Source organism: Nanorana parkeri, unplaced genomic scaffold (genome assembly GCF_000935625.1).
Source record: "Nanorana parkeri isolate BGI_ZX_2015 unplaced genomic scaffold, ASM93562v1 scaffold17, whole genome shotgun sequence".
In the NCBI taxonomy this organism is placed as follows: domain Eukaryota; kingdom Metazoa; phylum Chordata; class Amphibia; order Anura; family Dicroglossidae; genus Nanorana; species Nanorana parkeri.
The window spans coordinates 2,520,086-2,535,265 of NW_017306285.1; the positions used below are offsets into that span (position 1 = coordinate 2,520,086).

Here is a 15,180-nt window from a genome sequence, read left to right on the forward strand (position 1 = left end):
AAATGCGCAAACCTACCATGGCGGAAAAGATGTACCGGTACTTGAGCCCATGTTAACTGAACTGTGCTAGTGCTGAGAATTCCTCCTCTGATCGTTTTCATCCCATTCACAATTTAGTTCCATGTTGTCAAAAATGTACATTTTCTACACTTACAAAATAACAATGCATTCCCCTAAAAAAAAAACCAGCAACGAAAACAGACAAATCGGAAGCAGATCTGGTTTAAATGACATTGATTATTAAATTCTGGAGGTGCCCAGGAACACAGCACAAACGGCTTATTCATTACATTTCACAGGTTGTCACACTGGTTATATAGTGAGGCGGGCCGGGGGGGGAGGGGGCGGAGCCGGGACCCACCCCTACAGTGGCTGAAGGAGGACAAAAATGTTCACTCCTCGAGGATTTCTTTGGAGTCTGCCTTCAATATTGGGTCAGTTTGACAAACTAATATTTTTTATTATTATTATTATTCCTCAGGACAAATATAGAGCAGATATTTGGGTCGGGAGAGGGGGGGAGAAGAGTAAGAGTACACTTATAATCTACAGGTGTATAATGATACAAGAAAAGACGGGTGGACTGGCCAAAAAACAAAGAAGATAAACAAAAAAGAAGAATGAAATTATTTTAGGAGTGGAGGTTATGTTGTAGCCTGCGTTAGAAGATACACAGATACTGAAAAGCGTCATTTCAGTCCCAGGCCTACAGGCTGCACCACAAAATGTCTATTTCAGTTTTTTTTTTTGTTTTTTTTTGTTTAAATCACCTCTGAAAGTTACTTTTTTTGTGTTTTTTTTGTCTTTAAGATCAGTTCTATTCAGAAAGGTGTAGCCGTGTCCTTATGGTTTGCTTCGAGTCTGGCGGTCCTGCGGAGAGAGAAAAGGAAATTTGGTTATCGCCCCCAAATCAGCGTACGATAAGGCAAAAGGAATGATGGAATTCATTGCAATCCTTATTATTAAAGCAGACCTGACACTAAAATGAATATCCGGCGCGTAGCATGTGGCTCATTCCCTTTACCCTCATGTGCAAGCTCTGATGCTTACTGATTGGCCCACTTGTATCACATGGGGGTGGGTGGGGAGAACGTCCTGTCCCTAGGACAGGAATATAGGACCTTCAGCAGCGATTATTTTAACGAAAGTTGTAGATCTAAATATACTGAGAGACTTTTTAAACATTAACATGTTTGGTGACATAGGGTTAGATTTGGGTTAATATATCCTTTAACCCCTTCATGATCCATGACGGGATAATCCTGACTTTACAGTAGAAAGTCTGCTGACTTTACAGTAGAAGCGATTCTGGCGACTCAGCTGCCATCAGATCGCTCCCAAAGGCCGGTAAAGTACCCACACCCCGCCTTTATTCCCGGGCTCCGCTGCTAGTCCTACGGGCCCGGGATCGGCGTCTCGGCAGGAGGAGACCTGTAAACATCTGTTCACCGATCTCCTCCCTGTTCTATGGGACCGGGAGTGACGTGTATTGCATCACTTCCGGTCCCATTGGTGTCAGTGCTGGGCTCCTGAAGTCCAGCAATAAGCTATTGAAGTGTGATTTGCTATTCAATAGCTTATTGAGAGTGTAAAGGTGATACTAGGGGTCTTTAGACCCCCAGCATCACCTTAAAGAGTACCTGTCACCACCAATATACTATCACATGGGGGGCTTGTAAGCCCCTTTATGCCAAATCAAGTCACCAACGTGGATCACATTCATAGCATGGAAAGTGAAATTACAACTCCTGATGCTACTAAAGCCAGAGAATTGGCCAGGGGAAGATCTTCATAAGGTGATCATATTTACTTTCTGACAGGTTTTAGGTAAAGAAGAATTATGGGGTGTGTGAAAATCACTCATCCCCATAATTCAAGTCGACATCTGACACTAAAGCTATCACAGGTCGGCTCTATTGATCAGGAAGTCGGTGAACACATACCGCCGATCACTGACGTCCTGATCCTCTCCGTGCAGAAAGTGGTGGCCGTCAGTCACTGCTCCACGCAGGCAATAGCCTCTCCCGCTATATAATGAGTTTTGGGTCACCGGAGGACATTAGTATAGGTCTTCCCTGTGACCCTGACGAGAACAGTGGCCAAAAAAAGGTTGTCCCATAGTTCTCTTTTACCTAGGACTACATCATTGGGGCATAGGATCATATCTGGGAATCCTTTAAAAGTGAACTGGTCACAAACCTGGGGATTCAATCTGAATATACACTATATGAAAGTATGTGGACACCTGACCGACACACTTATTGTGAGCTTTTTGGATATCAAACAATGGCCATAAATATGACTTTGCTTTAGCCTTTGTGGCTAGGACAGCCCCCACTCGAGAAAAACGTTACACAAGATTTTGGAATGTGTCAGAGAATTGATGCTAGTTCAACCAACATTTGTGAGGTCCAGTACTGATGTTGGATGAGAAGATCTGGCTCACACTCCCTTTCCAAAGATGTTCAGTAGGGTTGAGGTCAGGTCACTGTAGGAGAACGTTCTACAAGGTTTTGGCATGTGTCTGGGAATGTGAGCTAGTTCAGCCAACATTTGTGAGGTCCAGTACTGATGTTGGATGAGAAGATCTGGCTCACAATTGGCTTTCCGAAGGTGTTCAGTAGGGTTGAGGTCAGGGCTCTGTAAGAGAACGTTCTATAAGGTTTTGGCATGTGTCTGGGAATGTGTGCTAGTTCAGCCAACATTTGTGAGGTCCAGTACTGATGTTGGATGAGAAGATCTGGCTCACACTCCCTTTCCGAAGGTGTTAAGTAGGGTTGAGGTCAGGGCTCTGTAGGAGAACGTTCTATAAGGTTTTGGCATGTGTCTGGGAATGTGTGCTAGTTCAACCAACATTTGTGAGGTCCAGTACTGATGTTGGATGAGAAGATCTGGCTCACAATTGGCTTTCCAAAGGTGTTCAGTAGGGTTGAGGTCAGGGCTCTGTAGAACGTTCTATAAGGTTTTGGCATGTGTCTGGGAACGTGTGCTAGTTCAGCCAACATTTGTGAGGTCCAGTACTGATGTTGGATGAGATCTGGCTCACAATTGGCTTTCCAAAGGTGTTCAGTAGGGTTGAGGTCAGGGCTCTGTAGGAGAACATTCTATAAGGTTTTGGCATGTGTCTGGGAATGTGTGCTAGTTCAGCCAACATTTGTGAGGTCCAGTACTGATGTTGGATGAGAAGATAAGGCTCCCAATTGGCTTTCCAAAGATGTTCAGTAGGGCTGAGGTCAGGGCACTGTAGGAGAACGCTCTATAAGGTTTTGGCATGTGTCTGGGAATGTGTGCTAGTTCAGCCAACATTTGTGAGGTCCAGTACTGATGTTGGATGAGAAGATCTGGCTCACACTCCCTTTCCTAAGATGTTCAGTAGAGTTGAGGTCAGGGCTCTGTAGGAGAACGATGTTGGATGAGAAGATCTGGCTCACAATTGGCTCTCCGAAGGTGTTCAGTAGGGTTGAGGTCAGGGCTCTGTAGGAGAACGTTCTATAATGTTTTGGCATGTGTCTGGGAATGTGTGCTAGTTCAGTCAACAACATTTGTGAGGTCCAGTACTGATGTTGGATGAGAAGATCTGGCTCACAATTGTCTTTCCGAAGGTGTTCAGTAGGGTTGAGGTCAGGGCTCTGTAGGAGAACGTTCTATAAGGTTTTGGCATGTGTCTGGGAATGTGTGCTAGTTCAACCAGCATTTGTGAGGTCCAGTACTGATGTTGGATGAGAAGATCTGGCTCACACGCCCTTTCCAAAGATGTTCAGTAGGGTTGAGGTCAGGGCACTGTAGGGGAACGTTTTATAAGGTTTTGGCATGTGTCTGGGAATGTGTGCTAGTTCAGCCAACATTTGTGAGGTCCAGTACTGATGTTGGATGAGAAGATAAGGCTCACAATTGTCTTTCCAAAGTGTTCAGTAGGGTTGAGGTCAGGGCTCTGTAGGCCACTTGAGTCACTGGTCAAAGCACGTCTTTAAGGAGCTGGCTTTGGGTACAGTCATGCTGGCCCAGAAAAGGGTCTTCCTCAAACTGTTTCCACAAGGTTGGTTGGTTGCCTTTGTAACATTACCAGTGCCCTTTGCGCAATGCCAATTAGAAGGGCTGTCCACGTACTTCTTGCCATCTAGGGTAGACATGGTACACTGTACTAGTTAATTTCCCAACTTCAAAACTCAATTGGAGGGGTGTGCACATACTTTTGCCTATATAGTGTATGATGCAAAACGCATGAGTCTTTAGTGAAAACGGGATCCAAAATGACCACTCGGCAGGTGAATTGCTGAAGTAGGTCTCCTGGAAAAGCTCCAGCTCCTAGGCCCCAATGTGCATTTGGTCTTTAAAATGAGATTAACAAGGAGATGGGAAAGAGCATAATTGCTTCTACAGCAATATAAATACTTAATAGCTACAGGTGCCTATACAACAGGATCTGCTGATCATTAGGCTTTTGATGAAGGCGTTCTCCGACAATGTATCATCATCATCATCATCATCATCCTACGTTCATTGCGAAGTGATAGGTTTACTTTCCAGAGCAGAGTAGGCAAATATACCCGCGTCCCATGATGTCACAACCTGCAAATGCCAGCAAATGAAATTTGAGAATGTTTTACCTTCCGAACCTTCTTCTCCCTCTCTTTTGCTAGCAGTTCCTCTCCCGAATGCCACTGCCGCTCTATGCAAATGAAAGGGAGAAGACAAATTGAGGAGAGATTGAAGAGGAGAACAGACAGCCCCTTCAGGAAGAGGTACAATGAATAAACATTGATGTACAATAAGGGCATGGAAAGAAAAGTGGTCACGAGGAGAAGGCAATAAAGAAAAACAACACTTTCAGTAGATCTCTGTGATACATGCGCATTCCCCCATGTTATAACCCTTTACAACAACAAAAATAAGGGTGCAAGGACAGACAAATACCTGGTGATCGGCAAGCAATCCAGTGAGGTCCTAACTACTTATAATCAGCGGATTCTCCAATGCTGGGATACAAAACAACTTCTGCTTAGGTGAAGAAGTCCAGAACTCTGGCAGGGCTGACAACATGCTCACAAATTCGGTTCAACAGAGGGAGCGTTGTCATCTCTTACAGGAAGTTAGGATTTCTAACAGGTATTGCAGTATTTTTAAAGTGAAAACCGTGAAATGTGCATTTCCTGCAGATATGTATGGAGTATATTTCAAACCTGCTCGCACTGCAGTTGGACGTTCAGACAAAATCCAAGCTCCCTTGGGGCATAATTCATCCCTTTTTCCCCCCAAATTTACCAACTGCCATCACAAAACCACAGGCAGCAAAGGCCGTAATAAGCAAGTGTATGCTCATGCGTAGATGGAAACTTTCTATCCCCGCAGCCTACTTGCTGGTGGCTAAGCTGGAGTTCTAAAACAGTGTTTAAAAGCAGGGGTGGCCAAACTTTGGCCCTCCAGCTGTGGTGAAACTACAAATCCCATGATGCATCTCTCTCGGGTTGTCGTGGCTGTGAGAACCTTGCAAAGCCTCGTGGGCTCGCCACAGCTGGAGGGCCGGAGTTTGGCTACCCCTGGCTTAAAGGGTCAAAAGCACTGCTGGTGGGACAGTGCTGCTGTTTTCTCCACCAATGAGACCCTCCCATTCCTGTGCATTATGCAGACCCCCTACCTGCAACTTATATAACCCAACAATGGATCTCACCACAGCCAAACATGACCACAAACTCCCTTTGGAATCCAGGCACCTCATTTACAGCTTATTCACACCCTGCCCATTGAGCTGGTTTGTTCTGCCCACCATCGCACATTGATAGGGTGATTTTGGAGCTCCATGGACTGAGACAATTGATTACCACCCACCACACGGATATCGTTTTATCCACACAGGACATGTGTATGAATTTCTTCTATATAGGCCCAACTGGTCCTACATGCGTTGTGTTTTTATAGAGAGGGGGGTACATATGTGCACATTGGGTAAATCACGGTTATACATTTTCTTGAAATAATTAATTTTTTACAAAAAAATACTTTGCCAGTTTTGTTTAAAGAATATTTGAGCATCTGATCTCTGATGTGTAGCCAAGCGGGAACCTGTTGTTTCTTCCACATTTATAGTGTGAACAGGGCACATAGGCCACAATTGTGTTCACACCATATATACTCCCATGTGCAGTGGGGTGCAAAAAAAAAAAACTCAGCTCAATGGACATGGTTTGAATTTGCACTTGAAGCTGAAGTTTAGTAAGAAGTATAATAATAATAATGTACCTCGAATGATGCACATCCCATATAATAATACCCCCTTCAGTGACGCCGGATATTCCCTGAATCTACATCACAATTTCTGGCACTGCAACTGCTAGCGTGATGGTTTGCACCATTTGTCTGTCCCTTCGCCCAGTCACAAAACTAGAATGCAAAGTATTCTGTGAATGGGTGAGGGTGTTCCTATCATTCATTCATTCATTCATTCATTGCCCCCTCACCCATTCACATTATGCCTCGAAAAACTCTTTACTAAACTTCAGCTGTATGGTGATCGCCTGGAAAAGAGATATATCTATAGATATATATGCCTCTATTCCAGCTAAGTATTGAATAAATATGTCTAAAAGCATTCTGCATTATCTGCAGGCCAGGTCAGTGACCAGATAGATAGAAGGGTTTGATCCTCTGACAAATGCTGTCTGTTGCCCTTGATTGGGAGATAACCCTCCATTCCCATCTGACTTGGTGATCATTGTTAAGGTGCCCATACACTGTACGATTCTCGTACAGTGTATGGAAGGCGTGCGACTGTTTCTACTGTATGGTCGCACGTCTTCCATCGAACAAGCAGGCTGGAAAACCCGCTAGGAATCGTACGATTCTCGGCGAGTTAGTGGCCTGCTTGTTCGACAACTGACGAACGGGCCGGTGTGCGCACGCGCACACTGCCCGTTTGCCGTGCTTGCAAGCACGATCTGCCTGTCCAAGATGGGCAGATCGTACGTTTTTTTAAGTACTTTACAACCATCGCAAGACTGTAAAGTGTATGTGAAACATTTTTAAAAATCGAGTCCTCAGAGCACGGGTTAAGGGAAAATCCTCCAATGGGGGACACCAGTTTCTGTGACATCCAAGATGGGAATGCCAGGTACTTTGGAGAGTTTTTTTCTCCTCTCATGCCTCCAAAGCAGGAAATGAAAGGAAATATCCACAATGGGACAACAAACAGATAACCCAATATGGGTTTTAAGCCTTTCCTAGTCTCCCCCAGAAGAAGACAGCGTCCCCCTCAACCCAGTAATACCTTGTCACAGCTACCCCCTCACTGCATCTCGCAGCAATACGGAGTGCTTCTGCATATGCGAAAGCATGTGATAGTGCCCGAGCTATCAGCCAATAACTAGGCTTGAGCAGTGTCACGTGACTGAGGTCGGGATGCCACCATTGATTTTAGGAATGGTGGCAAGAGCTCTGCCAGGTAGGCTTTAATGGGCCAGGGGAGGCTTTTACAATGTAAGGTCAGGAACCCGGCTTTATTCTCTCTGCCCAGGGGTACTTGGATCACAAGATTAGCTGAACAGTTACTCTTGTATAACTCAGTTCTTGTAATTAGCTGCTTAGCCAGTGTAGAGAAATGCATCTGATAGAGCTGCTAGAACTCTCCTAAGTTTATAAGCAAACACCCAATTTCTTCAAGTCAGCAGTTATGTAGACGTGGGCCAGCCTGCCATCACTTGAAAGGTCAATGGGTGCTGCACTGAGAGGCAACTGGTACCTATCCTACCCCTACACAAGTCATACATCTTTGGCTCCAGCAGGCTTTTCTTTCTTGCACCTGTGGCAATGGTACTCAGCAGTCAGAATTTCAAAGAATTCTCCTTCTACATATCAAACTGAACTGGAATTTTAGCGTCGACAGAAATTACATTTTATATTTTAGGCAATATGGAAGACTTTTGTTTACAGCCATATCTAAGGCGCAAACACATTGGCTTTGATTGATCTGGCACATCGACTTGCTTAGGCTGGGGTCTGGCCTTGTTCCAACACAACACAGCTGATGTGCAAACAATATTGGAACTGGACACTTCCCACATACTGGGACTAGCCCTACTAAAAGCCAAGCCGTTTTGTTTGCATCTGTGGTCTGCTATGTCATTTACAAATATCATCAGGAGGAGGAACAGGGAGAAGTATTTGGGTCAAAACCAAAGCTCCATTTTAAAAGAAAGGACATGCCAATGGTACAAGCACCCAGAGGGAAATGTCACTATACAAGACTACTCTTTATAAAGCCCAAACTCCGATACCCAACTCTCCAGCGCTGTTACCTGTTCTGTGTCCAGTATGGTTGTCATATAGGTTGCATGACCCCCAAGCTTCATTCAACCCACTTTGTGTCAGCTGAGGGCATCATGGGTTTCATTCTATCAATTCAGGACCACCCACCAATGGAGAAGAAAGTAGGCGGTGTACCTATGATAAAAGCATAATATCCCCTAAGAACAGCAAAGTTACCGCTGAGAAAGTTAGAAAACCCAATGAACCAATGACGTCAACCTGACTGAAGAAAGGGGGTAGAGGAGAGGTATCCCCTACAAGGCAGAAATAAAAGGTAAACCCCCACCTCTAAAATGGTGCACATGTACAGTGGATTTACAAGAGTATGAGCAACAAACCATCCACTGGGATCCTGAGGAAGCAGGGATCATCTGCTCTGAGGAACCAGACTAAGCTCCAGCTATGGGAACACACTGCAAAGTGAAGCCCACGTGCTGGGGAGAGGGACCATCCTACCCACCTAAAGAGACTGATGGGTCATGCCATGGATTTAGAATTACATGAACATCTCCACTTTTCCAGTAAAAGTCAAGATTTGCCCCGTCTCTTCTGTCTGGCCTCATCATTTCCACACAATCATTTGCGCTAGCTGCCAGCTTACCTTTCCTCTTTCTCATGAAAGTTCTCTCCACAGTTACCCAAGTGGCCTAAAGTCTTACTGCCGAGTACACAGTTTATTGTTACACTGCTTTTGTATATTTCTCTTACAGCAGGATCTTGATTTTGTGTACAGTGTATAGCTTCCAGTCTGAGCCAACTAAGAAACCTGCAGTGATAGGAATAGTAAAGCCTTCCCGCCGTCCTACACTGCTAAACAAGAAGCCGGAGCGTGTGTGTGATAAGCCAATAACTGGAGAAGGTACTAAAAGGTGCACACAAGTATGGCTGAAACATCTAATCGATAATGGGAATGTTGTCAACGATTCTCATTGATTAGTTGGTGGATCCCCTGCTTCTCTCCTCCACGCTGGGAGCCGGTTTCATAGACTGTGTCCCTTCTGATCCCCACTGCTCCCAGCGGTGATCGGAGGGGACACAACCCTGCAGCCAGTGCCCAGCAGTGAGAGCTCCCCCCCAAACATTCCCCCCCCCCCCCCCATATCAGCTCTCTCATCACTGCTGGGAGCCTGCTGTGGTCTTTGTCCTCTCCGTTCCCTGCTTCTCTCCCCTGCCTGTATTGGCAGAAGCAGCAGGGATCGGAGGGGACAGGGTCAAGTCAGGAGCTGGGCGGTGTGGGGAGGAGAGCAGCGAGAAGATCAGCAGATATGTGAAATATTTGCTGCTTGTTCCCTGTAATACTCAAACATTGCAGTGGTCAGTGCTGATCACTACAAGGTTTGTAAATAATTGAGGGCTTTGTATACAGATACTGTGTCCCCAATTATGAATGAATAGGAAGTACTCTACACCACTTCCTGTTCATTCATGATTGTGGACATAGTAAAACAGATACTATGTCTCCTCAATCTAGTGCTGGGACTGCAGAAAAAAAAAAAGAGGACTGTGTTCTCAATCTATTTTTTCATTTTCAAAAGGGAAAGATCTGGGGGCCTGTTTAGACCCCTATTTCCCCAAAGCCCCTAACTGTAAAAAAAATAAAAATAAAATTTAAATAGTAAAAAAAAGATGGGAAAGAAGGCCACTTGCCCCCACTGATGACAAAAAATGGTGGAAAAAAATAAATGTTCAGTTTCGGCCTGGTAAATTCAGTGGCACCATAATGATTAAGAAAATAATAGCTGCAGCCATACGCACAAGTCAAAATGGTAAACCAAACCGTGGAAGGCATACAAGGCACCATCTACCTGATCAAGGTTTCAGTGTCTACTCCCCGGCACTGGTGTAGTGCAAAAATTCACCCAACTGCTGTGTCAGAAATCTTGTGATCCAAGAAGAACCCCTTTTGCTTACCTGCCTATAATGGAAGGAGAGGCGTTTCCGAACAAGCCTCATTATCTCTCACATACAGAAAACTTGCTGTGTGAACGTACTAATAAGTTCCCTACGGTGCGATTCAAACCCGACCAGTAAAATCTTTAATCTGCTTGGCAACACATCAAGCAGAGAGGAAACAGAGCACATAATACAGGAAATACACTCCCGGTGAACGTGTGATAAGCTGACGATAAGGAAAACTGGAAAGTCTTGCTGACTTGGAACAGGTTCCGTATCTGCTGCACATTAGCCAATAACTGACTTTATTTTGGTCCCGGTCCAGACCAACTTGCTGGAACACGTTAAAGAAAATGAGTAGCCACAAGCAGAGTTCATAATGACATTTCTGCACATGCACCTACGTTCTGTAGTCCTTTAATGTACACAACTGATTACATCTTACACATAGATACGGCTGTTGGTATGAAATACAGAATATATTAACCCTGTTGCAGCTTTCTGACAAATTTAAAGAAAAACACAACATCGGGTATACCAAGAGTTAAACAAGACTAATTCTTTACCTTGCGCACGACCTCTTCCTCCTCCTGGCGCTTCTCATAATGAGAAAAGTCATCAAAGATGGAGGTCGTGTGCTTGTAAGTGGCAATGATTTTAAGCACTAGTTTCGCTTTTTCTAAGGGCACCTCCTGCGTGTCTCGCGAGTTTGTGACCGGCTTGTTGTCGTTATTCTCCAGGCGGATGTGCCTCAGCTGGTTGTTCGGGACGTCCTTGACAAACAGCCACTTGACATCAAACTTGCCCTTCCACTTGTCCTGCGACCAGACGCCGGCGCTGGTGCCGTAGTCAACGGGTGACCGCATCTCGGCCACACCGCAGAAGTGTCCACTGCCGTTGACGCTGAAGAGCAAGTAGACTGGGCCTTTGCCGTTCATGGAGCGGAAGGCGCTGTCTAGACGCTTATTCCCGTGCTCTGTGCTACACCAGATAGAGTACTTGATGGAGCGGTGGATATCGTCCTCGGAGTAGCTCTTAATGATAAACACTCGCCCGTTTTTCAGGTTCCAGTCAAAGTCCTTGGGGTTGTAGCTGTGGGAGGCTTTGAGCTTCTCCAACACTGGGTGGGAGTCACTACCGGGCGCAGCGTGAGGCTGGGCACCACCCAAGGGATTGCCATCAGGTCCCCCACCTTGCCCGTAGGCAGCGTTCCTGTTTCGGGGGGCTACCCAGCGATTTTGTGGGGCCTGTTGCTGCTGCGGTGGCGGAGGGGGGTTTTGGAAGGTGGCTTGGGACAAAGGTGGTGGTTGGGCCGGGATGGGCTGCAGCAGCTGCTGTTGGGGTTGTGGTTGGGGGATGGACTGAGGAGACGGGATCTGCTGAGACATCGGAGGCTTTGTGACAGGGCCTTTGTTGTCCCATGTGCCAATGTCCATGTTATGTTTGATGGGCGGTGGAGGCAGGGCTCCGCCAATGATGGTCACGGGCTTGGTTTTCGTCTTAGGCTGGGGTTTGGCGGGTTTGCTGGCTATGGCAGCCCAAGAGGTCGGCTTCGAAGGTGGCATGCTTATGCTCGTGCCCCCATTGCCAGACAGAGCGCTGGGCATCCCTACACTGTTGGCCACAGATCCCACCGCCTTCACCGCAGAGGCGGTGACGTTGCTACCTATCTTTAGCCCCACCATGCCCTGCTCAATGCTGTTCATGCCAGGCGCCTTGTTCAGAGTCTCATTGTGAAACCCGGTCTGTCCATCCACAATGGTGCCCCCCAGAGAGCTTGGTGGGTAGCTGTAGCTACCTCCATAGGCAGAGTTCTGAGTCTGCTGACCCTGAGAGCCACTGGTACCCCAGGCGGAGAAAGCATGGTTCTCGGGAAAAAAGTTGAAGCGATGTTGGTAGATGTTGTTTCCCAGTCCACCTGGCTGGCCAAAAACGGCATCATGCATGAAATGGTGGTCTCCATTGCTCAGCTGTCCATACGGGGTGAGGTATGGGATAGGAGGATCCCCACCTGTTGACCACGGTGCCTCACTCAGGGAGTACGGGAAACCAATCGATGGAGGGTAGTAGCTGGAGAGGTATGGGTCTGTCATGGAAGGGTAGCTGTTACTCTGTTGAAAAAGAAACAACTGGAATTTAGCCACAATTCTTATATAAGACCATCATTTTTACCTGTCCTCTAGTACCAAAAACAGTATCATCATTAATCGTAACTTTCTTTTTATGCTTTTAAGTAAAAATCCAGCCAAGACATTTCTAAAATTGTTTACAATAGGGAATGGTTAGAGCCTTGGTCACCAGGCTGTGTGCAGTTTATAGGACAGGAAGGTAAGCCAAACCTCCATAAAGGGACAGACAATTTTAAAACCCTGACGGAAGTTCTAACCCAAAAGTGGAACAAAAATGAGATTCCCCTTTTTGACAGAACTCAAGAAAACCAGATTCTACCTTTCTTCTTACTAGCAGTGCTGGGAGAACGAAGGCTAGCTCGCAGCTAAATGCTGCGGACCAAGAGTAGTGTGCGTGGGCCCGTGGCATACAATACTGCTGTGTTCAGATCTATAATTTATTCGGATCTGAACACAGCAAATGGGGTGCCCGTGTGCCTGAGCTCTAATGCTATCTCTGCTGACTGAAGGAGCATGAATGGACACCGAAAATTCATCAGCCTTTGATAACCCTACTGCCAGTTGTCTCAATGCTCCCCTTGTAAGGGCTGGGTCATACTAGCTGTCATAGGTGGAAAATTGCCAGCAACAGGATGACTATGGAGACGGCGTATTTGCTCCGACCGCATTGCATTCAAAATATTGCAGTCAGTGATTGAAACCATAGGAGCGTGTGAGCATTCTTGTGGCTCCTAGTGATTCTGACAGATGAAGAAGCATCATCATAAGACACGCAGCCTAAATGTTCATTGTGTAACAAACAGGTCATATTAGGGGGTCTCATGCATTGTAAAAGACCCGTCACATTCAGTAGGATGCAAGGTGGGAAATTCTCAATATAATTTGCAAAAAATGCTTCCAGAACTTCCTCTTTCCACATAAAGCAGCTCGGACTCTTTCCGTCTCCATTTAAGGACATTCCTCTTACATGATGGTCATATTTTGTATGTTTTTGGATAAAGCAGGGAAGGGTTGGATCCTTGGTCGTATTTTCTGCTGTATGTGCTACCACTGGGGAGATTTTCCATCAGTTCCGCTCCAGGAGAGCACACAAAGTCCTGAGTAGACTTCATGCCCAGGGACCACACAAATTGAGGAAAAACCTTCCTAAGGGGAACATAGACAGCTTTAAAATCCTGGCCAACATATCCAGACTGGAGGCTGGCATCAGTGAGAAGATGGAAGAGAGGTTAGAAGACAGAGGGACAGAACATGTGGAAGTGACTGGTATGTGCAAATATACTAGGGATACACCAATACCGTTTTTTCGGTATCGAGCACCATTATTTTTTTAATCAGTACTCAACGATACCGAGTACCGTGTCGCCCGGTTATCAGGAAGCCGGGCTACTCGATTGCCTGGGAAGCCGGGGTTCTATTAAATGAACACCGGCTTCACTTCTCGAGGCTGATTGGCTTCTGAGGTGCGTGAGGTGCCGTCCGGCTTCCTGATTGGTCAGGAAGTCAGGCTGCCTAACAAGAAGTGAAGCCGGGCAGCTTGTCATGACCCGCCTCCCTGATTGCCTAGGAAGCCAGCTTCAATTGTTGCTAGGCAGCCTGGCTTCTTGACCAATCAGAAACCCAGGAGGCGGGTTAATGACATGCTGCCCGGCTTCCTGATTAGTTAGGAAGCCAGGATGCCTAGCAAAAAGTGAATCCAGCTTCCTAGCCAATCAGGAAGGCGAGAGGCGGTCATAACCCACCACCCGACTTCCTGATTGGAAAGGAAGCCAGCTCCATGCTCCCTCTGCACTCTCCTCTGACCGGAAGTTCCAGTATCGTAGGCAAGTATCAAGAGTACTCGGTACCAATACTAGTATCTGTCACGTTGCATCCCTAAAATATACACTACAAGGCCAAAAGCTGGTGGACACCTGACCATTACACCTATATAAGATTGACATTGCAATTCCAACAGTCTACACTCCTCTAGGAAGGATTCCCACAAGATTTTGGAGAGTGTCTGTGGAAATGTGTGCCCATTCATCCAAAAGAGCATGTGTGAAGTTAGGGTACTGATGATGAATGAGCCCACAATCCAAGTACAAATGCACCCCAAAAGTGTTCAGTAGGGTTGAGGTCAGGGCTCTGTGTAGGCCACTTGAGTTCCTTCACATCAAACTGTCTTTATAGAGCTCTCTTCTACACAGGGGACAGTCATGGTGGAACAGAAAAGGTCTTCACCCAACTGTTACCACAAGGATGGAAGAACACAATTGTCTACAATGTCTTTGTATGCTGTAAGCATTACCAGCACCCTTCACTGGAAACACCTCAACTCAATTTGTAGGGCTGTCCGGATACTTCTAGCCATGGCACACAATATTAGAGCATTTCCTACCTTCTAACAGATAAATAAGGTCTACAAAAACACCACAGGTCCTCTTTGCATGGAACCTGCCATAAGCCAAAGCATCTGCCTGAAAAGCCATTGATGAGAGGCATGCCGGCTTCACTGTCCCAGTAGCAGCAGCAAGCTGGAGGATGCCACAGCTGCCATCAGTGGCTTTTGAGACGGGTGTGACGGATTGTCATCAATTCAGAGGTACAGTACAAGCTTTGAACGATCCCCCGAAATGTGACCCATAAAGTATCCCAGCATATTCTATTGACTGACCTGATTAGACTGGCCGGAAAGGTACTGCTCGAAGTCGTTGTCGTGTACGCTGTCCTTCTGGTGTAGGGATCCATTTTGCACTGAAATTAGATCATTGTTTGAGCGCCCTAGTGGAAAAACTTTTGAGGAGAAATTGAGTTTGTCAACTAACTAGGCAAGGATCGGCCTAAGACAGTCTAAGCAAAAGCAGAGGGGGGGGGGGGC

General features: G+C 46.2%; 1 protein-coding gene across 5 annotated transcripts in view; it reads right to left on the reverse strand.

Moving 5' to 3' along the window:
• Nucleotides 1–219: 219 nt before the first annotated feature.
• Nucleotides 220–15,180, reverse strand: part of YTHDF1 (YTH N6-methyladenosine RNA binding protein 1) — a 25,310-nt gene continuing 10,349 nt past the window's right edge. The window contains exons 3-6 of one of the 5 annotated variants that reach the window (XM_018560130.1): nucleotides 14,977–15,056; nucleotides 10,758–12,302; nucleotides 4,608–4,669; nucleotides 220–870 (exon numbers count right to left, since the gene is read on the reverse strand). In XM_018560130.1, the coding sequence (XP_018415632.1) occupies nucleotides 4,637–4,669; nucleotides 10,758–12,302; nucleotides 14,977–15,056 (1,658 nt within the window). In that variant the 3' untranslated portion in view covers nucleotides 220–870; nucleotides 4,608–4,636. Of the gene's footprint in view, nucleotides 871–4,607; nucleotides 4,670–10,601; nucleotides 12,303–14,976; nucleotides 15,096–15,180 lie in introns of those variants that run through there. The other 4 variants (XM_018560113.1, XM_018560138.1, XM_018560121.1 and 1 more) reach the window with 4 other exon arrangements.